The sequence below is a fragment of the Podarcis muralis genome, chromosome 9 (genome assembly GCF_964188315.1).
Source record: "Podarcis muralis chromosome 9, rPodMur119.hap1.1, whole genome shotgun sequence".
NCBI classification, from domain to species: domain Eukaryota; kingdom Metazoa; phylum Chordata; class Lepidosauria; order Squamata; family Lacertidae; genus Podarcis; species Podarcis muralis.
Window position 1 is genome coordinate 79680871 of NC_135663.1, and position 23068 is coordinate 79703938.

Here is a 23068-nt window from a genome sequence, read left to right on the forward strand (position 1 = left end):
AGCAGCTTCCCTGATACTGCTGGCTTTGGTTTTTGCTGTTCTTTTATGTCTTCGAGTATAAAAATAGTACATGTCGCTTTACTCATCCTCAGTAGAACGCTTCCCTGTTGATGCAGTTCATTGCCAGGTTCTCTGTGGAAATCTGTTCAGGAAGTGTCTCTGTTTGGCATCTCTGAAATTTTAATTTAGCAGTCATGCAGATCCATTAATTTGTGCTATATTTGTGTTGCTCGGGACAGCAGGGCCACTTGAAATCAGGGCAGCTGCGAGAGGCGCTTATTACATCCCTGTCAGCGGACTGGTTCGCACATGCAAGTTCACCCCTTGAGAACCGAAACATCCCGTGGCGACTGCCATTTGTGTCTGAGGTATCATTTCAGTGTGATGTGGTGGCGAAGAGAATCCTGGCATTTGACCAAGGATTGTGAGCTCAAACCCCTGTCAGTGGGGAAAGGGGAAGCCATGTCCAAGTAAGGATGGATTAAACATGTAAAAAATAAATCTAACACTATAGTGCAATGCTTTTTTTCAACAGACTCTGCGGCAAATAACCAAGTGCTTAGAAACCACATGTGAACTGGCCCAGTGAGTTTGTGTGCTCATGTAGAATGAGGAATCGAGCTTGAACTAAAAGCAAGAGTTTGATCAGCTCAGAGATGTGCTATCAACGCCTGTTAATGTGACCTTACAAAGTGCCAACAGCTTCTCCTTTTCCACCACAAGATGGCAGTACCTTCGAAATAATTCCCTCTACAGTAATGGGAAACACAAGCAGATGAGTATCTATGTGGAAGGGGGGGGGGGGTTAGGTAGCAAGTTTCTACACCCCTGCCATGCAGAGGTAGTCATTTGTGAATTAAAAGAAAAGCTTCAAAAAAAGGTTCCTGACAAAGATCTGGCGGGCTTGTGCCCTAATCAATTCGCTAATCTCTAAATGCCACAAGACTGCATTGTTTTGGCTGCAGCACACTGACAGGGTGGTCCTTCTGGAAACTGAACTCAGATAATGTTGATAACAGTTGCAAAATGATGGCAAAACTTCACCAACAAGTGGGGTTATTTAAAGCGGGAGAAAGTGTTCCCAATGTGTGCCCCTTTCAGCTCAGTTTGGATGTACTGGGAAGGCGCCTAGGCATATAATTGGGGGCAGGCATGCTTCGGGTGGCACTGTTGGTTAAACCACGGAGCCTAGGACTTGCCGATCAGAAGGCTGGTGGTTCGATCAGAAGGCTGATGGTTCGAGTGCAAGTAGATAAATAGGTCCCGTCCGGCGGGAAGGGAAATGGTATTTCCGTGCGCTGCTCTGGTTCACCAGAAGTGGCTTAGTCATGCTGGCCACATGACCTGGCCAATAAAGCGAGATGAGCGCTGCAACCCCAGAGTCAGTCACGACTGGACCTAATGATCAGGGGTCCCTTTACCTTTATGCTTCAAAATGACCCAGCAAGCTCTTATCCCAAACCTCAGAAGCTGGCAGGAGCTGGGGCTGCCAGCTGACTGCACTCCCCTCAAACTGCCTCAGAATATTGACAGCAGAGAGCGACACATAAGTGTGACCCTTTCATAGCCAGCCAGGGCTGGAATGAGGCAGAAGAGAAGGAAGTAACTGCAGTGCCTTGAGTTCAAGGGATGGATGTAGTTTGCTGCATTCATGCCTAAAGCCAGGGAAATAGTTTCTGGTTACAGGGAGAGAGCTAGATCCTCAACTCTCTCTCTCTCTCTCTCTCTCTCTCTCTCTCTCTCTCTCTCTCTCTCTCTCTCTCTCTCACACACACACACACACACACACACACACACACACACACCAAAAAACACCACCAGAAACTGCAGATAATAGTTCTGGTTGGTTGGTGCATGACGTACAGTATAATCCTATGCATATTTACTCTGAATTCAGTAGAACTTATTTCTATGGGACATCCTCCCAGGTAAATGTGTATAGAGTTGCATCCTATTTACTATTATTATTAATTAATTAAATTTGTATTCATCCAAAGATCACAGGGCTGTTCAAATCATAAATATGCAAATACACAAAACTAACCTTGAGTGGACTTCAATAGAGCTACTCTATTTACAATAGGGTAATACATCAATTTGAGATTATGCTCAAATATTCTCCACCTTCCTTATAAACCGTGGCACATGCAAAGCTGGAAAGGTGTGCTATAACTGAATCCAAAGCGCCATCTGCTGGCTCCTGAAACAGTTACATTCTGAGTGCTTTCTTACTTGGAAAAGGAACTCTAAAAGTTCAGAAGGAAAATTTCTGATAAAAGAACTAACTTGCAGCCTTCTACCCGCTGTAGCCTGGAAATTCCAAGAAGGCAAAATCACTGTAATTTTGAAAAGTTCAGTCTGCTACCTAGACTCTAAATGGTGCCTGGTTGTATCACAGCACAGACAAAAGCCTGGTCCTTGATCCTGGGAATCATCATGCAAAATTTGGTTACGATATCTTAAGAGGTGTCTAAATGCATAGCCAATGAAGGCTTCGCTTTCCAAAATTTGAATGCATGCACTTATGGTAGACAGAAGGGACGTGGGTGGCGCTGTGGGTTAAACCACAGAGCCTAGGGCTTGCCGATCAGAAGGTCGGCGGTTTGAATCCCTGCGACGGGGTGAGCTCCCGTTGCTCAGTCCCTGCTCCTGCCCACCTAGCAGTTCGAAAGCACGTCAAAGTGCAAGTAGATAAATAGGTACCACTCCGGCAGGAAGGTAAATGGCATTTCCGTGTGCTGCTCTGATTCGCTAGAAGCAGCTTTGTCATGCTGGCCACATGACCCGGAAGCTGTACGCCGGCTCTGTCGGCCAGTAAAGTGAGATGAGCACCGCAACCCCAGAGTCATCCACGACTGGACCTAATGGTCAGGGGTCCCTTTACCCTTTATGGTAGACAGAAGTAGACAGTAGGTGCTGATACCAGACATTTCCTCTCCCACCTCCCCAATGCCCATGAATAGAATTTGCTAACATTTATTTCCTACTGATTTTCTATATTTATACCCCACTCTGTCTTGGTAGCACATGTTGGAGTACCTGCCCAGGGCAGCGGCGTAGCGTGGGTTGTCAGCACCCGGGGCAAGGCAAGTAATTTGCGCCCCCTAACCCGGGGCAAGGCAAGTAATTTGCGCCCCCTAACCCGGGGCAAGGCAAGTAATTTGCGCCCCCTTACCCGGGGCAAGGCAAGTAATTTGCGCCCCCTAACCCCTAACCTGCCACCGCTGCCAGCTTCTTCTTGCTGCTGCCTGGGCTGGGGTATTTACGGTAAGGTAGCCACGGCGGCGGCGGGTCCGTGCCAGGTGATCTGAGACGAGTTGCCGCTGGCGCCCAAACGACGCCGCTTGCCCGGAGGAGGAGGGCAGAGAGGCGAGGAAAATGCAACATGGCCCAGCAGCTGCAGCTGCAGCAGCGGCAGTGGTGGGGTTGTGAGGAGGGGCTGCCTGGTGCGCCCTCCACGGCCCTGACGCGCGGGGACCACGGTGAGCGCTGAGAGCCGCTGCCAGCTCGTCGGTTCCGCGAGACATGGGGCTCTGCTACAGCCTGCGCCCGAGGCTCTTCGGCGCCCAGTGCGACCGGCCCCCCCTGCACCCCCCACGCTATGCCACTGGCCCAGGGTGAAGCAACTTGCTTCATGCAGAGCCATGGGACGGAGGGGAAGTAGAAGAAGGGAGGTGCTCTGTCTTGGTGGCTCAGCAAGTCTTTTTAAAGTGTTGGGCCTGACAGGGAAGGGAGCATCATTTACCTCTGCTTTACTCAGAAAAATAGCTTGGGCTGGAACATGTCTGTCCACAAATGGCTTGATCTCAGAAATAATCTCAGAATTGCATTAGGATGGCAGTAGGAAGCAAAGAAGGAAAATCTAAACATAGTAATGTCGCAAAAGTAGACTTATTAATGACATCTGCCTGATGGGTGCTTTACCTGTAAGTAGAGTTCAGGCACCTTTTTCATCAGTGGGCTTTTTTATACAGATATTTTATATGCAAGTAACCAAATCTCAATAGTATAAATCTCCTTGCTTTCCCCAACTTGTTGGTTTCTCTTTCTCCTCTCTACACGGTGCTTGCAACTAGGAAGGGAGGGGGGATTTGATCCAGTTCACGTTTAAAGGTGAACTCACCAAATTCACATTTTCTGAAACAATGTGTTAACTGAAACAGAGCTATCTGAATTTTGTAATGGAGTTTTCCAGTCAAGTAATGTGCACAAAATTGCAAATATTGGGGCAAAGTGTGCAAAGATATGCATATATCAGTGAAAATAAAATACAAAGATACATTATATTGGGGAAAACGGCTTTGTAAAGATGTGTATAGTGGAGATTATTATTTTTTTGCTATAACCTGTATTTGGTTTACCAATAAATTCTGATTTGACTTGATTAGGTTGGAGAAATTTGAACATTAAAACTGATTAAATTTCCTGAGGGCATTTAAAAATAAATCATTCACAAACTGATATAGGAAGGTAAAGAACTGAACTTATGATTGGAAAAATGAGAAGCTGAAAGAAACCAAAACTGACATACTGTATCTGTCCACCCCATTTACCACCCCAATATATTTCAACTATGTCCCCACTCCAGCTAATACAGTCCCTTTCTTGTGCACTTGAGGCCAGGGATGCTGATCAGATCCCAGCCTCACAAAACGGCTCAGGGAGGGTGGCATGAGGAGGACGCCATGCGCCCTTTGATCGCAGCCTCACTGAGGGGCTGGGATGGAAGGGCACATGGCTAGTGCATGCTTCTCATGTGGCCCTCCGCGGATCCCGAGGGGCTGGCTTAGGGAGAGTGGGGCAAGGAGGGCTCAAGAGCCAGGCTGCGATCAAAGGGTGTCGCTCCAGCAGCAAGGGCCAGGCTGGTGCCACCCATACAACGCCTCTTCTTTGGTGCAGCTATGGCAAGTGAAATGGGGGGCAGCCCTGTGCCATCCACTTTTTCTTCCAGTTGGGCCAACAGTAGGGCAGCATGGATGTAGCAAACCCAAAAATGCCTTATCTTCTCGGTCTTCGCCAATAAAACTCAGAAACGAGAGGAGTTAGGAGTCCAGCGTTCTTGCAAAGCAATAGGTCACAATGGGATAGCTCCGCAAAGGTTGCCACCCCACCCAGTGGTCCAGGCAGCAGTATTTATAAAGTTTCAAACAAAGCATTTCAATTTCCACCAGTCATATACATCATTACCTCATTGATAGGCCATTCATATGCATAAAAGTATTTCTCATTACCTCATTCCAAGTTATTGGACTTGTGCACAACATTGGCTAATTCTGCTGACTAGGCTCCGATTCCCACCCTGTTCCATGGCCTTCACATGAATACACTGTGTTACACAAAGCTTTTTGTGTGCATGTTGTAGGACCTTGTATTTTAGCTTTTGTGCGGTATGTTGTGATTTACATACAGTGGAACCTCATATTATGGACGGGATCCACTCCGGAAGCCCATCCATACCACATAACTGATGCAAGCAGAAGTACGTGGTGCAATTTAGCACTTCTGCGCACGCGCGAGTGGCAAAACCCGGAAGTAACCAGTTTCGGTACTTCTGGGTTGCCGCGGGATGCAACACGAAAACACATAACCTGAAGCAGACGCAACATGAGGTATGACTGCATTAGCTGTTTTCCCGCCCCCAATGAGGGCGGCACATGTTGCAAAATTGTCAGTTTCATAAAGTAACAGGCTACCATAAGTTCTCAATTAGAAGCACACTCAAGGATTTACAGGGGTACACATTAGCACATTTATTGTGACCCTTTGGGCCACTCCCACATGGAGACTGGTGCCCTCAGCAAGCCCATTATTTTCACTTAATATTTTCCTGTTGCCATCACTCCCCTTAACCCAAAATAGAGCTCTTGACTGGCATAGGACTCTACCTCTCTTTCACAAATGGCAAGTGCACAAGTAGAGAGGGCAATGCATGAAATAATTTTAAAAATCCAAAGAAAACCAGCCCTAGAACTCCCTCTCACTCACAGTTTTCATAAAAGGTACTCCACCAAAAAAGGATGGAGGAGCCACATCAGGTGGAAACAGCCATAATGGCAGTTGGCCTCCCTGGCTGCTGCTGGTGGTGCTTCTCCTTGGGCAGTTTGGTTCTAAGAGACCCTGCAAGGGAAACATCCACAGCTGGAGGAACTGGCAATTACGACAGATCTAGTCCCAGGCCTTTCAAGTGATCTTGAGGGTGCAAGTTCTGGAAGCCCTGCTCTCTGCCATGCAAACCTTTATCTACCTGGCCTGGGGGGACGGGGCCAGACTGACTCCAGCTACAAAAGCTGACTCTTGGGCTGGAATATTCTTTAGGTAGTTTTGTGGGGGGGGGGGGAGGGTTGTTGTCATTATTGATATTAATTTCTTGTCTATTTTTAGATGGTATTACAATTTATGGGGAAATTTGTTGCACACTTTTTGATGTGTTTTATTTATAGCTTATGACTACTTTTGCAATTATGTCAATCTTCTCACATTGTAAGCCACCTTGACCAATGCTATTTTTCTAGAAGAAGAGGTGCCAGAACTCATCATGAACGCCTCCCCTGTTCTCTCAGAATGGTGCCAGAACTGAGTTCTGGTGAGTTCCAGCTGGGGGAAAAACACCCTGGTTTTAACTATGGAAAGGTGGCATACAAATAAGATGGTGATGAAAGAATCGCCCAAGAGCAGCAATAATTGTTTGTTTGTTTATTTATTTTCTGTGGCAGATGACTTAATTTCAAGCCACAAGGCAGCTGTGGTTTCCCTTCATTTAAAGAAACAAAGTTTTGTCACTTTCTTGAAGTACTGGCAGAGCCGCAAGTGGCTGGTCAGAACTGTGTCCTGGACCACTGGCCCAAGAGGTGAATTCCTGAGCAGCAGAGAGACTTCTCCAGCTTGGCTCACCAAGTGTTTTTTGGCCTATCCCCAGTGGCACTTGTAACATAAAGCAGACTTGCTGGATCCCAACGACACCAGTTAATTCCTTCTTGTGAGAGTAGGTAGCCTAAGGACCCTAAAGGAAGTAGTGGAGATTCAACTCCAATAAAAAGCAACCCAAAGATTGTTTGAACCACCAGGCAGTTGCAAACAGGGGCACCATATGGGGAGGGGGTCAGGCGAGGAGCCTCCCCCCCCAAAAAAAAAAATTTCAAGGAGGGAGCCAGGCCCCCTCAATATTCTGTGGCAACGTGCACACACCATGTGACATGCTCATGTGAAACACATAAACCGCCCTTCTTACCACATCTATTTTATGCCCACGTTTCTCTAGGTCTTTTAGAATAATTAGGGAATCCTCTTTAACCAAGGTGTGTATGTATTGTAAATTTGCTACCTGCTACTACTGTAACTGCTGTCTAAAGAAGCATTTTAATATATTCTGTCACTCCTATTATATATAATAAACCAACCTTTCTTTATTTCTTTGTGTGAGAGTTTCTTGTGGGCATAAAGTTAAGGGCTAACACCTCCATAAGAAGCACACGCCATAACTCCAGCAAAAGAATGGAAACCTCATATGAACACACTGGCTGTGCACATGGGAGTCCAAGTAGACACTCGTAACAGAATGACGCTGGTTACCTGGATCTGTTTTTCAGAAACAGCACTTTCAGGGGCAAGTGTTGAGAGGGAGCGAATGTGCAGAAGAAGAAACATAGTTTGGAGCCTCAATCCAGATCAGAAGCCTGTACCAGATCAGAGGCCAGGAGCTACTTTTTATTCTAAAGAAAAAGGAGCCAGTTTAAAAGACACTTTAAAGGTGTGGTTTGCCCTTAGAACTATCCTCCTTCGCTCAATCTCCAACTGCCTGAAATGTAAAACTTTCCACAAATTAATTTCCTATTGTTAATAACTTAAAATGCTGCGGGGGAAATCCTGAGAAATGACTGCTAAGTTTTGGTAGCAGACTTCTTTAAGATTCTGGACACATCACGGGTGAGAAAAACAATAAACGGACAGAAGCAAACAGAGATAAAACATAATGAAATTCATTTTCTGTACGCACAGCAAGACTGTGATAGACTCGACAGGAAGAGATCCAACAGGAAGATTATGACACAGCCCTTTCACCATCCTTCAAATACTTTTTCATCTAATAGGGAGGCACTAGATCATCTTCTCAACAATGGCATTTTTGCTTTTCTTTAAAGTACCTTTTTATGTTAGTGACAGGGACAGGGAACAGTGGGTGGCTGATCATGGCGTTGGCACTGCTTTTCCAATGGCAAAAAGCATCCGTTTTTGTAAACAACTGGGATTGTTATCCTAGACTATTTTTTAACTTCCATTTGAGAGAAGAGTTAAACCACTTAGAAATTTACTCATGCATGGTACAGCTTGGAAACAGCAAGTTAAGGCATCAGACTAACTTCTATGCAATGTAAACAGGCAGCAAATTCACATAATATTGTGCTCACTTACAATTGCGCCTCCGGACCCCCACTCCTCAGATTGCATCTTCTTTGGCGGACAGGGGAGGCTATAGCAACCTCACTGGTGATCCTGTCTGCTTTGGAGATTGGAGGGACACTCTCTTCTATAGTGGTGATCTCTGCCGCTTTGTGCCCTAACTCAAACTTACTATTACTATGTATTCATTTTTAATAGTAAATGCCAAACTCTGGTGCCTTGGAGAAGAATCACTGAAACTGCCTGCTACCCACAATGCACTATAGTACGTGTTCTCTTTTTAAAAATCTTTTAAGATGTGGCAGACACAGCCAGGACTCACCAGTGCCTAGTCCCAGAAGCACAGCCCAATTCTGACAATCATATTGCAGTCTTTGCTTCCTCAAAGTAGCATCCAAGTCAGACGAGATATGGAAAGAGAACTGACTCTAGTGCTTCTGACAGCAGGTGCCTCAGAATATCAAAATATATCAAAAGTGGATGACGGATGAACACTTCAGTGGATTAGGGCCGACACAGGCAAATACAAAAAACCAAGTGCAACTGGCACTTTTCAGGGTGGTCTATGCATGTATGCAATGCAGAAGCAGCTGTGCTTTCCCCTCCACCCATCACACAGAGCATACACAGACATCACAAGCAGCAATATTTTGCATGCACTGCTTAGGTCCCCACCCATGTACTGTATGGGTTTGCACTGTTGCTGCTGTTTTTCCAGCAGAGGAAGGGGTAACGGAAGAACCCCACATGCAGCAAAGTTTAACAGAAAAGCAGATATTGGCAAAGGAAAGCAGAAGACGCCCAAGAAACCAAGGGGGCATCTTTTGCACAAGCAGAGCTCCAGATTACACTGTGTAAGGCATGGCATGAGAAACACAGCCATAATCTGACTAGGCCTAGTGGAAGCATTTCTAGCAGAGCCCCTCTCTGTCAGGATGTTGTCAGCAGCTCCTGGCTGGTTGCTCAGGAAAGTATAAGTATAAAAGTTTCTTACCGTCCTGTTTTATTTCAGTCTTTACAGAGAGAGGCTATAGAACCCAGCCTCTTGGATAATGGCATTGTCCTGAGTGACTCTCCACACACACACCCATCTCTCCCACTCCCTCATTCATCTCCTCTACGGTTGCTGCTACATGCCCTCTGTCTTTCAGCTCTTTGCTCTCCTACTTTTAAGGCTCACCAGGTTCTGGGAGAGGAAGGGTCTGGAAGGCTTTCTAAAGGCACCGTGTCAGCCAGGTGTTGTTCTGGCTCTCCAATTATTTCCCAGTTTTCTCCCTCACCTGCCTCTGAGCTGCTACCTCCCTCAAACCCCTGCTGTTAATCTATATTGTCTTCCTCTTCCTCCTCCCTGGAAAGGTCAGGATGGGGAGACGGTCTCCACCATTCCTCCTTTGCCCAGTCCCAGACACTCTCCCTGTGAATAACTTGACACAGAACTGGCTCCAGTTCATTGGATGGGAGTCCTTTAACTGTTGAGCGGGATGAGAAGCAAGGCACAGCCAGGCAGAGGCTCAGTTAAAGTGGCAATGTAACAAGGGCAGCTCCAGCTTTCTCGTGAGAGTTGTTCATGCATCTCTAAGGCTTATGGCATCCCGCTGATGCTGCAACTAAGATTCCAGTGCCTTCTACCACCTGCCCAACCACATCTGGATAAACGAGACTTAATGGAACATTGGTTCTCTTCAAAAAGCAGCATTTGGAGTATACTGGAAAGGAATTACCATGAAACTTGCAATACAATTAGCAATTTACTAAAAGTTAGCCTTTTAAAATAAAACAGTGTCTATATTATGAACAATATACAATTTAGAGGAACTAATCATATGGCTATACTGTACAAAGTGTTCTGTTTACAGGATCCTCTGGAGACAAAACATTACAATATTTCCTAGGGACACAGGTGGTGTTATGGTCTAAACCACTGAGCATCTTGGGCTTGCCAATCGTAAGGTGGGCAGTTCAAATCCACACAACAGGGTGAGCTCCTGTTGCTCTGTCCCAGCTTCTGTCAAACTAGCAATTTGAAAGCATACCAGCACAAAAAAGATAAATAGGTACCACTGCAGCGGGAAGGTAAACCGCATTTCCGTGCACTCTGGTTCCCACCATGGTGTCCTGTTGCACCAGAAGCGGTTTAGTCATGCTGGCCACATGACCTGGAAAGCTGTCTGCGGACAAACGCCGGCTCCCTCGGCCTGAAAGTGGAGATAAGTACTGCACCCCATAGTCAAATTTGACTGGACTTAACTGTCCAGGGGTCCTTTACCTTTACAACATTTATGCCATATCTAATGTGCTTATAAAGCTGTACGGATTTCAAACCCTCCATTTTTGCTGGGCCAGTTCATTCCAAAGAACATGTCTTCCTGATGTCAGAGAAAGGGCCAAATCAGACAAGACAATATTCACACAATGGACATTTTCACTTTTTAAAAGCCATCCACATTTTTCCTAATGGCAAGAGCCCTGGAATATGAATGCCCTAGTTGTTCCAGTATCACACATGTAAAGATGAAGTATTGTTCATCTTGTTCTAATTAAAAGGTTATAGGACTGTTGAAACAACCTGGAATAAAAAAAACAAGCAATTGCTAGCCTGTGAGGTAGTAACATAGATGAGTTAAATTTCATGCAAGATGCTCATGAAAGATGCCCCAGACTAAGGCAGGCAAGACTTTTTAAAGGAATAAAGGAGGAAATAAGCAAGTGACAGCCAAAAAGGGCTTTGCCAATCTGCATATCCAAGGTTGCTATGAAACCAGAGAACATCAGCCATGAAATCAGGCACTGAAAGAGGTGAGAGGTGGGCGCAGGGCAGGTTTAGCCACATTCACGACCCATTGCACTATTACAGCCTTATCTGCTAATTGACCAAGCAAAGCAGGCAAAACCTTAGTTCTCCTCATCCTTTTCAGTCACTGAAATACATCAGATTCTTACAACTTTTCAAGTACTTGCAGTGGTGTGAAAGGCAGACATGAGAACTGACCCAAAGAACAGCCATTTCAGCCATAACTGAAAGAGGGGAGGGGAAGAGAAGAGTCTGGTAAAGAACTTCTACTGAATTGGTCAACAGATACTGTGATTGAACCAGACATTCAGTTTTAACACTGTATTACAAAGAGTTTGATTTTTAAAAGACCAGTCATAAAATGTGCTTTGTGAAAGTTTCAGAAGATAAAATATTTAGGGTCCAGAAGCACAAAAATATCCCCCAACTTAAATACATTAGAAAAGATGTCAAAATAGCAACCACCACAAGTATTCCATTTTTCATGTTGTGATTGAAGTCCAAACATGTAATAGCTTCTTCTTTCTTTCTTTCTTTCTTTCTTTCTTTCTTTCTTTCTTTCTTTCTTTCTTTTTCCAAGTAAAAGTAGAGTGGTTGTTGAAATGTGCTCATCATTCTTAATAAGAGAGTTGATGCTGAACTTTCTTTTGTGACAATGAATTTTTTTTTTAAATGCCTTCTTCTATTGGGATTTTATTTCAAAGTCTTGACTGCCAATCTCTTTAATTGTCAGAAAAGTCCCCTATATTCAGGCCTTGGCACAACTCACTGCTTTACGAACTAGACCTAAAAGAGCAAGAAGTTCTCCTGCTGAAGTTCTATGGAAATGAATGAGAGCTGTGCAAGAGCACTGTCTTCTTGCAGTGCTTCTTCACACAAGGCACTTTCCTGAGCAGACTGTTCCCTTGCTGTTTAAACAGATGATGAAAAAAGAAAACAGATAAATGAAACATGAACTGATAGTGGCAAAGAGATTATTATATACTTACATTTCCCTGAACAGACTGAAGCTTTTGCATAGATGCTGCCTGGTCACTGTCCTTCCTAATGAACAAAATGGATACCAGCAAATGGTTACCAATAAGCAGACCTTGATTCCCTAAGATCAGACGACTGTTCCAAAACAATGTCTCCGAACAACGCAAATAGGCCACAACATGGCAAATGTAGACCAATGTAAAGTAGTGCACATTGGGACTAAACATCTTAGCTTCACAAATAGCACCAATGTGGTCCCAAACTTGCAGTAATCTGTCAGAAAAGAATACAGTGGTACCTTGGTTCTCAAACAGCCTAGTTCACAAACAGAACCCGAACGTCGCAAACCCAGAAGTGAGCGTTCCAATTCTCAATTTTTGGGGGGAAGTTTTTGGGTTTTTTAAAAGAATTTTATTGAACATAACAACATAATATTTTAACAATAAAACATATTATCCCAAAAAAAAATTCCCCTAATTTTTTCCCTCCCCCCAACCCCCTCCCCCCCCCCCCCGGACTTCCCTCAGCTCCACTCTCTGGTTTTTCCATACTTATAATTCTCTGCATATTGTAAAACTGTAAAGATCCTTAACTTATCTGTCTATGTGTTATTAATAATAAATTTGTGAGTGTTTATTCAAAACCTGCCAAGGAGTCCAATTCTAACTTATTTTATTTTATTTTACTGGAAGTTGAATGTGTCCTGAGCTTCCGTTTTTAGTGTTGCATTTCCATTTCTAGAGAAATCACGCTGGTTGGGCCAACGAGGAAAAGCATCCCGGAATCGCTTTGAAGCCCAGCCGCTTTGACATGAGAGAGAGGAGAGAGATCAAAATATTGCACTGATTGGGGCGGTAGGGAAAAGCATTTTAGGGGTAGTTTTTCAACAACCTGGAACGGATTAATCCATTTTGCATTACTTTCTATGGTAAAGCATGCCTTTTGGTTTTGGAACAGACTTCCAGAACAGATTAAGTTTGAGAATCAAGGTACAGTACCACTGTAACAGAATTGTAGACTTAACAAAAGCAACAGAGAGCTGCCCTCAGACCTGATCCAGCCATTCCTGAAAACCTATTCTCTGTTTCCTGCTTCATGGCCACTAACCACAGAGCATGCCACACATTCCACATTGGCCAAGCATCAAACTTGATGCTCAAAGAACCTTGAAGATCTGCATGTCAAGATAAAATTGGGACAAAGAAAAATGATAACAGGAGGGGATGACACAGAAAAACAGTCCCTTTAAATTTCACCTGGCATGCCAAAGGGGTGAGAAAATTATAAAGAAGAGCTCTGTTGGAGCAGACCAAAGCCCCATCTAGTCCAGCGTTCTGTTTTCACAGTGACTGACCAGAATGAATGAATGGGGAAGACTGTGTGCATGCGAATGAATGGCTCTCGACTCTGAAAAGGCTGACCCTGCACTAAATGCACGCTGAAAAACTTTCAGCATCCAACAACCTGAGGTGAAATACTACAACATTTTACTAAAAGCATTTGTTTTCAGTTCTTTTCTACTAGATCAGCTTCCTTATGGTACCGCACATAGTCAACCTTCTCTTTGCTCCAACATTTTCCTGCCCTCCCTCCCTGGCTCACGCTTCTTGACTGTAGTTCAGTTTCTAATCTCACAGGATTACTTATGCTGGTCCCATTTCATTAACACAGGATCACATTTCTACCATCAACACTAGCAGAATACTAGAGCAACCATCTTTCTTTCTTCTATGACTAAAATGCTGGCCTAGAACAAACACAGTTGCAGTACACGGGCACCAACACGTGATTCTACTGGGCTGAATTGTACTAAATTGTTCCGAGACTGCTCTGCAAAATAGGAGACACTAGAGTTTGTAATCTGTGTTTCTCACTTTTCACTTTCTAATGAAAATGAAAGGATGTCCCACCCTTTTGTGGCTTCCAGTAAATGTTTCTGCCCATGATTTATCCATTCTTCTTGCTCAGCATACACCCTACTACAAAACCAGCATTTAAACATTTGTTTTGATGCTTCCGCTATTGATGAAGCCACCTCCTTGCAGTTATTTTTGTGCACCTTCTTTCGTGTCATTCTTACTTTTTTCTGTTGTTTCACTTGAGATGATCTATCAAAAGTCCGAAAAGTAAGTCTTTTATAATGTCGTTTCACACTGAGACAACTAATAGTTCTTTCTGATAAAATTGCTTTCAGGACATTGCCTTTGTACTTGTTAATAACCTTCATGATATTAATTATTTCTGGTGAATCAACATCAGGGTGGTTTAAGACAACTACTGGCTGGTTACGATGAGGGCATTTTATTAGCTGATCACTTTTGAATGCTACAAGCCTAAGGCATCTCATGAGAGTGGGCACCACCTTAAGGAAGCGCTCCTCTTGAGCTGCGAGTCTCTTCTGGGGCAAAGTGTTTGCAGGATGTGCTCGCTTAGCTTTGTGCTGGGGCTCCTCTTCACCTTTCATGGCCCTTTTGCTTAGCCCACTTGGGCTGCTGCCTTTTTGACATGACAACATACCATTTTGTTGGCCATAACTTGGCACAGAACTAGAAGAGTGGCAAGTGTGACTATGTGACACACAGAGATTTCTAGAAACCTCATTAACTTCATTCTCAGCTGGCAAAGTTGGACCTTTGTCAAGTCTGGCAGAAACACAGCAAGGAACTGGCCTTGGGATAAACATTTTGTTGCAATATCGAGAAGGGGAAGGTGACATTTCATCACCATTTTGTTTTTCAGTTGGGGCCTCAGAACTACTGCATTTTAGCACTCTCAGTACAGTTCCTTGAGGAATGAAAGCCGGAGAAACAGTGTTTGTTTTTGTAATCACCCTGGTTTTGGTTTTAGCCTCTTTAAGTGTTTCCAAGGGTTGTTCTTGCTTATTAGAACACTCATTAGAAAAAGTGGCGCCCTTTGGTCTCTGAGGAGAAGGCACAAGTTCTTGTTCAGATATCATATCTGAGCTAGTTTTTTCACTCTTTTTTTCTGGCGATAACACTTTCTCCTTAGAGGCTTGGCTGTGACTGTGTCTTAATGAAGCAGCTAATTGAGATTTCACATTCGATTCAACAGCAGACATCAGCTGAGCAATCTTTCTGCACAACAACGATGTGGACCTTTTCTTCTGTAATGTATCATCCCACTTAATTCCTTCCGGGATATTCACAGCGCCAGAGCTGAGGGAAAACACAGATGAGATCACCGGACCATCTACTGAATCACCTTCATATTTTATACTGTGTGCTTCCACTTCCATATCATCTTTCTTTCTTTTCACATTAATTCCATTGATCACACCTAAGACGTTCTCAGACTCCTCTGAAGCTAGAGGCTTATTCTGCTGTGACACTGCAGCTCTTTCAAAAGGGTGAAACAAATGGGAATCAAACAAATGTGTTTTTGCAGCTACTCTAAACTCATTCCATTGTTCTTCTTTGGCATTAGTTAAAGTGAAGCGCATGTTACCGAATACTGAGGAAGACGGTAAACTATTGTTTTTCTGGACAGTAGCTAACAAATCACTTTGGGACTTGTTCTCATCTTCGGAAGAGGGAGCTGCTAGGCATATGGCTGGATCTGAACTGGAAGTTATATGTTTATTTTCTGAACATTTTCTCTTTTGAAAGAGTTCTGGGCAATTTGTTTTTTCAGAAGAAAACTCTGCTAAAGGTGGTAGAAGATCATATTCTCTCTGTGTGTTTTCTTTGCAAATAGCATTTTCCTCCTGGGTATTTATCAAGCTGCAGTTCAAAGTAGTAGAACTGGCAGAATGCAGACAGTTCTTGTCATTCTTGTTATCTAAAGCACAGGACTCAAGAGTTGGGGGCACACAGTTATTTATTGTGTTTTCTTCTTGTTCTGCACACTGATTTCCAGATTCTACTTTTTTGTAATTCATAGCTTCAGAGGTAGTTCCTTTCGGAGGAATGAGTTTAAGAATCAAATGCTGTGTACCATTATTTCTTTTAATTCCTACTATTTGTGCCAAACAATTATGTGGAACACAAAATTTGGCAGGTGCAACCACTGTTAATGGCATTCCAGGTGTTATAGGCCCTTTTTTTGGAGAATAAACTTCAACTTCCATCAATGCATCTTCATTTTTGTGGATTCTGACATCAGATAGTTTATTTACATGTTTATCTTGTATGAAGGCTGTACTTTGACTACATTCATCATAAACTGATGATGAATCATTTTCAGGCATTTCATCTTTAATCCCACAAATCTGAGATAAACCTGAAGGTGTGGACTGCAGAGAAGCTTCCAGGCCATGTTTCTTCCACTCCAAATTATGCTCTGGTGAACAATTTTGTTTTTGATCAACTTTTGCAACTGAAATCATTTCTTGCTTCTCAGTTGCGTGTAATCTTTTTGTGTGTTTGACAATATAATCATGCCTAACTGCACCATAGTCACAGTATTTGCACTGGTATGGAAATCTCCCAGTATGTTTCACTGTATGCCTTTCGAATTCCCCTTTGGTGTAAGACACCCAATCGCACTGGGAACAAATAAATTTGATCTTTTCATGTTGAGCTACATGTTTCTTATGTTGTAAGAGATCCTTTGTAGAAAATCGGCATTTGTCACAATAATATTTGTCTGGCTGAAAGTTTTTTACTTTGAAGGCTCTTCGAGGCTTACTCAGGGACATTTTCTCTTGGGCTTCAGTGTCCAATGAAACTGCAGGCGCAATCTGAAAATTGAGAGTGGACAGCACAGTCAACAGGCCCTTGCTACAGACTTGGTAGTCATCTTCAATATCTTGGCATTTCTGCTGATGCAACTGTAGTGCCAAAATGTCTTGCACACATCTACACTTAATACAATTTACTGGATACAATTCACTTTCCTCAGCTTCTTTATATGCAAAATTGCAGTTTTCATCATTTGCCTTTATTGTATTTGCTTTATCAACTTTTGTTTGCTTTGGCAATGTGGTCAATGACCTGGGCCCTTTGTTCCCTTGGCTGGCAGTTAATATTGGTAAGACTTTTCTTGTTTTCTTCAGCTGCATTTCAAAAGCTGATCTTGCACCGATTCATCTGCTTCAGATGTCATAGCCGCTCACATGTGACGTTTGTCCCACAGCTGCTGCAAAGGAAGAATATGAAGAAGAGTTTATAAATAAGTATATCCAACTCCTCACATTTTAATTCAACAACAATACTCAATCGCAAGCACTTTGCATGGAAATAAGTCCCTTGGATTTCAATGGAAAATCCTTCCAAGTAAGCGTGCTTGGATCAGTCTTTAAAAACTGTTGTATGAACATAGGGCTCTTCCTTATGATTGGGAACCCTGTTTGGATTTTTGGATTTTTTAATGAATTGTTCCCATGAAGCATCCTGAAGCAATTAACAATAAATAAATAAATATATAAGCACTATTTCAAATTGTATACAGATGCAGGCAGAAATAAGAATCTCCACTTAATACATGAACATGCCCATATATATCTTCTGCAATCTTCTCCAAGTCTTTGGCATGGTTTAAGATACAAATTGGGGGGGGGGGGGCTGTGGCTTGGATCCAGAGGTCCTGCCAAGCAAACTATGGGTGGGTTGTTGCCCATTTCCCCCCTATGGGCTGCCCTGTTTCCCCTAAAACAGGGGTCTGCAACCCGCGGCTCCGGAGCCGCATGTGGCTCTTTTACACCTTTGCCGCGGCTCTGGGGCGGATACTAGCAAGGGGAGGAGGCGCATTGTGCGCCCTGACACTCTCCACAGTGGCGGGCGCTGTACTGGCTGTGACGTCGCATGGGGGCGTGGCGTGCGTTAGTCACGCACCATCCCAACGTCACCTTCCCGCCCGCTGTCAGATCGCGGCTCCGGAGATATATTTGTTTTAAATGTCGCAATGGTTTTGCGGCTCCCAGTTTTTTCTTTTCTTCAGAAACGGGTCCAAGTGGCTCTTTTTGTCTTAAAGGTTGCAGACCCCTGCCCTAAAAGCATTCTGGAAGGCACCCTAACTCCCTGAAGCAAGTTTGCAGGTGAAACAGAGGAGGGTGTAGACTGGGATGGGGAGGTCTTTGATACACACCCCACAAGCAGAAGTGTCTTTTGTTAACACGACAAGGCCTTCAAATTCAGCTAATTCAGAGGTCTGCAAAATTTCTGCTGAAATTCTGTTTTAGTATTACTGTGAATGTGCTGTGCAGAAAGGGAACTGACACTCAGCAGTAACATATGCAAATTAGGAACATTAAATAAACTTGTGCAAGTGTATTCTTGAAGCCCATCCTATGCATGTTTACACAGATCCTTCCAAGTTCATTTGGTCTTAGGTGTGTAAGACTGCAGCTTCAAAAGTCGAGGAAAGGACCAAATGATAATTGCATCTGGTCATAGTGACAGAAAATAAAGTTTTGTCATATTATTGAAGCACAATACTGAAGCCAAAGAATGAAGTATTTTGAATGTAAAGCCAAATTAGATACATTGCCATGAAGCTACCAAGAAAATAATAGGTGTAAACACCTCCCCCCCCCCCGCCCCCATTCCAAAGATATGAAATAATCATTTGCCCTGGATGTGATGCGTGCACTGCATCAGATCTAGGGAGGTGCAGACAATTCCTCCCCCCCTCCCAAGCTGAGGGGGTACAAAATAAAGAAAAATCAACTGTACCAAAAGAAAAGATCCTGAAAAGAAGAAATATTTAAGCGCGCGTGGGGGGGTGCCAAATGTTCGACTTTGCCAAAGTCCATCCTTGTTGATAAATTATCTTGAAGAGGCAAAAAACCAGGTACCTTATGTAAGAAGTTGTGTAAATATACATGCTCACCTGGAAGTTAATTTCATCGGGGACCGCGGGGCTTACATCCAAATAAAGAGTCTGCATCTGTGAGTCGATCTCTCTGGCGCCAGCTCTGTGCCTCCCCGTTGACCTGACCGTGGAGAGGCGCGGGCGCGGATCCAGTCCGACGCAGACTTCTGGGGACTTGAGCTCCGATGCAGGAGGACCGGCTGCTTCCCAGAAAAGATCGGCGGGATTCCTCCTCCTCCTCCTCCTCCTCCTCCTCCGCTCTTTCCTCCCAAGGACACGAGATGCTGCGCTCCTCCGAAATGGCGCAGGGACGCGCTTGGCGCTCGCAGCTCCGCCGAGAGAGGGCAGCTACGCCGCGCGCGCGCTCCCAGCAGCCGCTTCCCCGGCTTGGTGGCCGGGCGCGCACGCCGAGCGCGCGCTCCGAGGAGAGAAAGGGGCTGGCGGGGAGGGAGGGGGGACAGGAACCCGGCCGAGAGAGAGAGAGAGAAAGAGAAAGAGAGAAAGAAAGAAAGAGAAAGAGAGAAAGAAAGAAAGAAAGAGAAAGAGGGAGGTAGGCAGCCCTGGCGAGGCGGAGCTGCAGCTGGAGAAGCGGCTCGGCCGGCGATGCTGGAGGGAGGCTCTCCGCCAAAGCGCCCGGCCAAGAGGCGCCTCCGTCCCTTCTTGTGGCGCGGCGGAGGAACTGACCTCAGCTCCCCGCCTCCAGCTGCTCGCTCCCCGCGCAGTGCTGGCTGACGAGGCGCGGGGGCGCGCCGGGAATCTCCTACCATTCATGGAATCAGAGCGTTGGAAGGGAGCCCGAGGGTCTCTAGTCCAACCCCCTGCAAAGCATGAATCTGCAGCTGCCCCTTGCCGGGAGCCTGGGCGCTATCAGGGTTATTATGCGTTGCTGAGATCGGCTGCGCTGCCTGGAGCCTTTTCCCCACTTACTTAGGAGCAGCGCTTTTTTTCTTAAAAAAAATGTTTAGGGGTACTCTCATTTTCCTACTCATCTTGAAATACTCTCTCTGAGTATCAATGAGGCCAAACTTAGATTCACCAAATGTTTAGGGGTATGTGTACCCCTGCGTACCCCCCCCCCCCGAAAAAAGCACTGCTTGGGAGCAACACGGTGGGGCTTGCTTTGGGAGAGCACCTCCAGGGCTCCACTCTCCTACCCATGTGCGGAGTCAGCGGGGAGCAGAGAGGAGGTAGCTGCCCCCCCATCAAGGAAATAAATAAAGATACCTATCTAAAAGTAGAAATTGGATAAAGTTTGACCCTTTTTTTTGAGCACTTGGGGTCAAAAGAAAGTAATTTAAAGCAACTGTTGAGACATTTCATTCCGAATCTGCAGAGCCAGACAGGGGATGATGACAGGTGGGTTAGATTTTAGTAGTACTGCAGCTAGGCTTACATATGCTGGTCTTTATACAAGGTATTGGGAGCACAGGATGTCTCCTCAGTGCCTTCCAGGATATGTTTCTGAGATAGGATCTCATAATGTGGATCTCCTGTCATATTAAGTAATGCTAAGCTTCTTGGTCATGCCATGATTGACAGCAGAGGTTCCCAAACTTACAGTGGCCAAGCTGCATGCTCCACTACCAGGGCAGAGAGCAGGAAGGGGCGTGGCCATTCCTCCACCAGTGCAAACTTATTAGGCCTAACACCCCCTTTTCAGGGGGGGAAATACTCAGCACCCCTCTGGAAATCTCCCTTCTTTAACTTTTTAGGACCTGTTGGCAGACTTTACTACCCATCAGTTATAAATTGCATTTTGTGTGTTTATTTGGAAAATAAAGTAATCACTAGTCATCATTATACTGTACAACAGATGAAACATGTACAAACAGTTTTTCAAAATTGGACAAAGAGGTGGACTAGGACCCGGGATTAAAATCCAATGGGGCAGATCCAGCTACTGTGCTTGCTAGATCTTGCTGAAAAGAAGTGCCACAGACAGACGAGAGGTGTGTAGATTATTGTGGGAGAAATCAGTACAGTGAAATCAATATAAGAAATCAAGCAGGGGCATCTGGATAAATAATTATTTTTCAGTTTTCCTGTATTGCACAAAACACAGCTGCAGAGCTCATCTACTGCTGAAACAGAACTGGTGTTTGAAGGATGTAGGGGGCATGGAAAGGTGAGTAGTGGAAATGGATGCTTTATCTACCTCCAAGGGGGGTGGGGAGCCAAGGCAATGTACCTGCTGTCTTGAGTGGAGCAATTTGGAGTTGCATTTCTCCAAACTTATCAAGGAAATCCATTTTTGCAGGGGTAAATCAGCAGGGTAGGAGCTGTTTGAATGGGATGCAGCACTATTTTTTTCTAGATAAAGAGGTACTGGGACTCACCATGAATGCCTCCCTTGTTCTCTTATAATGCCAATTGTGAGGTGACTGCTTCAAGTGGCAGAATCCACAGCAGCAGCAGATCCGGCCTCCAAAGAATGCATCTGCCACCGCTGCCGCTGCTGCTGCTGCCACTCACCCCTTGGAGGCTGGATCTGCTGCTGCCTTGACAGCTCCCCACCCACCTCCATGTGCCACCTCTACAACCTCTCAGTCAATAGGAGGGGCTCCTGGTCTCTTCCCACCCACAGGGAGGAAATGACAGAGGCTGCCCTCTGGGGTCTTGTAGCCATGATTCAGAGCAGGTGACTCCTCTTCCTCCATGATGGCCTTTGATTCCTGGTTCAACCATCGGGCAAGGCTGACCTGATTCCCTCCCTTGTTCCTGATGTAAATCTTCACTCTCTCCTTCTTCCTTGGTGGGGGGAGGGGGTGCCATTTTGTGGTTTGCCTTAGGTGCCAAAATGTATTGGACCAGCCCTGGTGACACTACTTAACCGGAAATGCAAACAGCTTCAATTGTACATTTATGGTATGGTATGGTATGGTATGGTATGGATAAGCCCTAAGAGAAGACAGAACATCTCTGGAGGTCTCACGTAGTGCATTGGATTTGGCTGTTGGAGTGCTTCCAACTATGCTCAACCTATATATCTATATTTATTCTATATTCTGGGAAATGGTTTGTCTGATTGTTTGTTCTCTGTGTATTTGGACTTACCAAGCCATATCTTCCTGGCACCTGGCTGAGTTGCTGCTACAGCTTCTTTGACTTTCTTCTCCTGTTGGCATCTTCTCATCTGAGGGTGTTTCTGCTGCTTTTGCAATCCCTGCTTCCTTACCTCCCTGCTATGCTCTTTAGACAAGACAGAGAGGATGTCACTCCAGCTACTCTCCCCATTTCTAGGCAGCCACACATCTTCCAAGCTACCTCGGTCCTTTCTGCAGGCCTCCATCCTGCATTTTCTATGGTAGTAGGTGGGCCAATTGCACCCATCCAGCTGCCACATCTTCAGAGCAGCAGGGATCTGATATGAGAGAATAAATCCTTCAGAATATAATACTATTTACCATACTTCTGCCATTTTACCTCTCTTGTGGCCTTTTGACTGAGCATCAATCGTTCAGATTTCTACAGTTATTTGGTATGACATTCTGTCAAAAGGAAGGTAAAATAAGAAAGGTAATGTAAAATATGGATATACAGCTAGATGCTGCACTGGCATTTCTGAAAAGTATCCGTAACTATATGACTTGATTGCTGCAACATTTGATAATCCCAGTGAGGTAACATTCCCTGAGCAGCATGTGAGACAGAAAAACAGATTTTCCCTAGAGGAAACAGCAGAAGAACCCCATTCTTGAACCAAAACACACATTTTTCGATGTTGTGGTGGTTGAAACAATTGCTCACACAGAAAACAAACAGTGCCTTTTAAAGACGAGTATGGTTTGGGTTCAGCAGCTCTGTGGATGTCGCACTAGGGCTATGCAGCTCTTGATTCAAAACTGCTGCAGAATCCACAGTGCTGTTGATCACAATGACTGGACGCTGCCCCAGCCCAGTGCACTCCGCTTTTAATGCCACCAGTGGGGGGGGGGGGGTCTGAGGGCGGTGCAACATTCTGAGCCCAGAAATTCATGCAAAACAGAGTTGCAGCAAATTGCCCCCTCTCTCACAGTGCTCTCAGTTGCAACGGAGGCCTTCCTTGTGCTGATGACTTGCATGCTTTTCAAGGTTGGTTTTTGATTCGTTTGCTTTTTTCCATAATCCCTGCCTCGCGTGCATTCCTTGGAA

At 44.8% G+C, this 23068-nt stretch overlaps 1 protein-coding gene across 7 annotated transcripts; it reads right to left on the reverse strand.

Moving 5' to 3' along the window:
- Positions 1–11474: 11474 nt before the first annotated feature.
- ZNF518B (zinc finger protein 518B) lies at positions 11475–19656 on the reverse strand. 7 transcript variants are annotated; one of them, XM_028743482.2, is made up of 4 exons: positions 18992–19656; positions 14077–17263; positions 12178–12232; positions 11475–12096 (listed from the first exon to the last, which is right to left on the reverse strand). In XM_028743482.2, exons 2-4 carry the CDS (start codon positions 17184–17186, stop codon positions 12007–12009), a joined length of 3255 nt encoding a protein of 1084 aa, XP_028599315.2. In that variant the 5' UTR covers positions 17187–17263; positions 18992–19656; the 3' UTR covers positions 11475–12006. The 7 variants fall into 7 exon arrangements, with proteins under 7 accessions (XP_028599315.2, XP_028599312.2, XP_028599313.2 ...); XM_028743479.2 differs by having other exon boundaries at positions 14077–17260; positions 18956–19656; XM_028743480.2 differs by having other exon boundaries at positions 18956–19656.
- Between the last annotated feature and the right edge of the window lie 3412 nt (positions 19657–23068).

Bases quoted from the DNA above. Each gene is read 5' to 3' on its own strand.
- ZNF518B (XM_028743482.2), bottom strand. From the start codon at position 17,186: ATGCAGCTGAAGAAAACAAGAAAAGTCTTACCAATATTAACTGCCAGC. The intron at 12,233-14,076 runs GTGGGACATCCT...TTTGTTCATTAG, and splicing joins TTACTGGAAGCCACAAAAGG to GAAGGACAGTGACCAGGCAG. The intron at 12,097-12,177 runs GTAAGTATATAA...CTGTTTAAACAG, and splicing joins TTCAGTCTGTTCAGGGAAAT to CAAGGGAACAGTCTGCTCAG.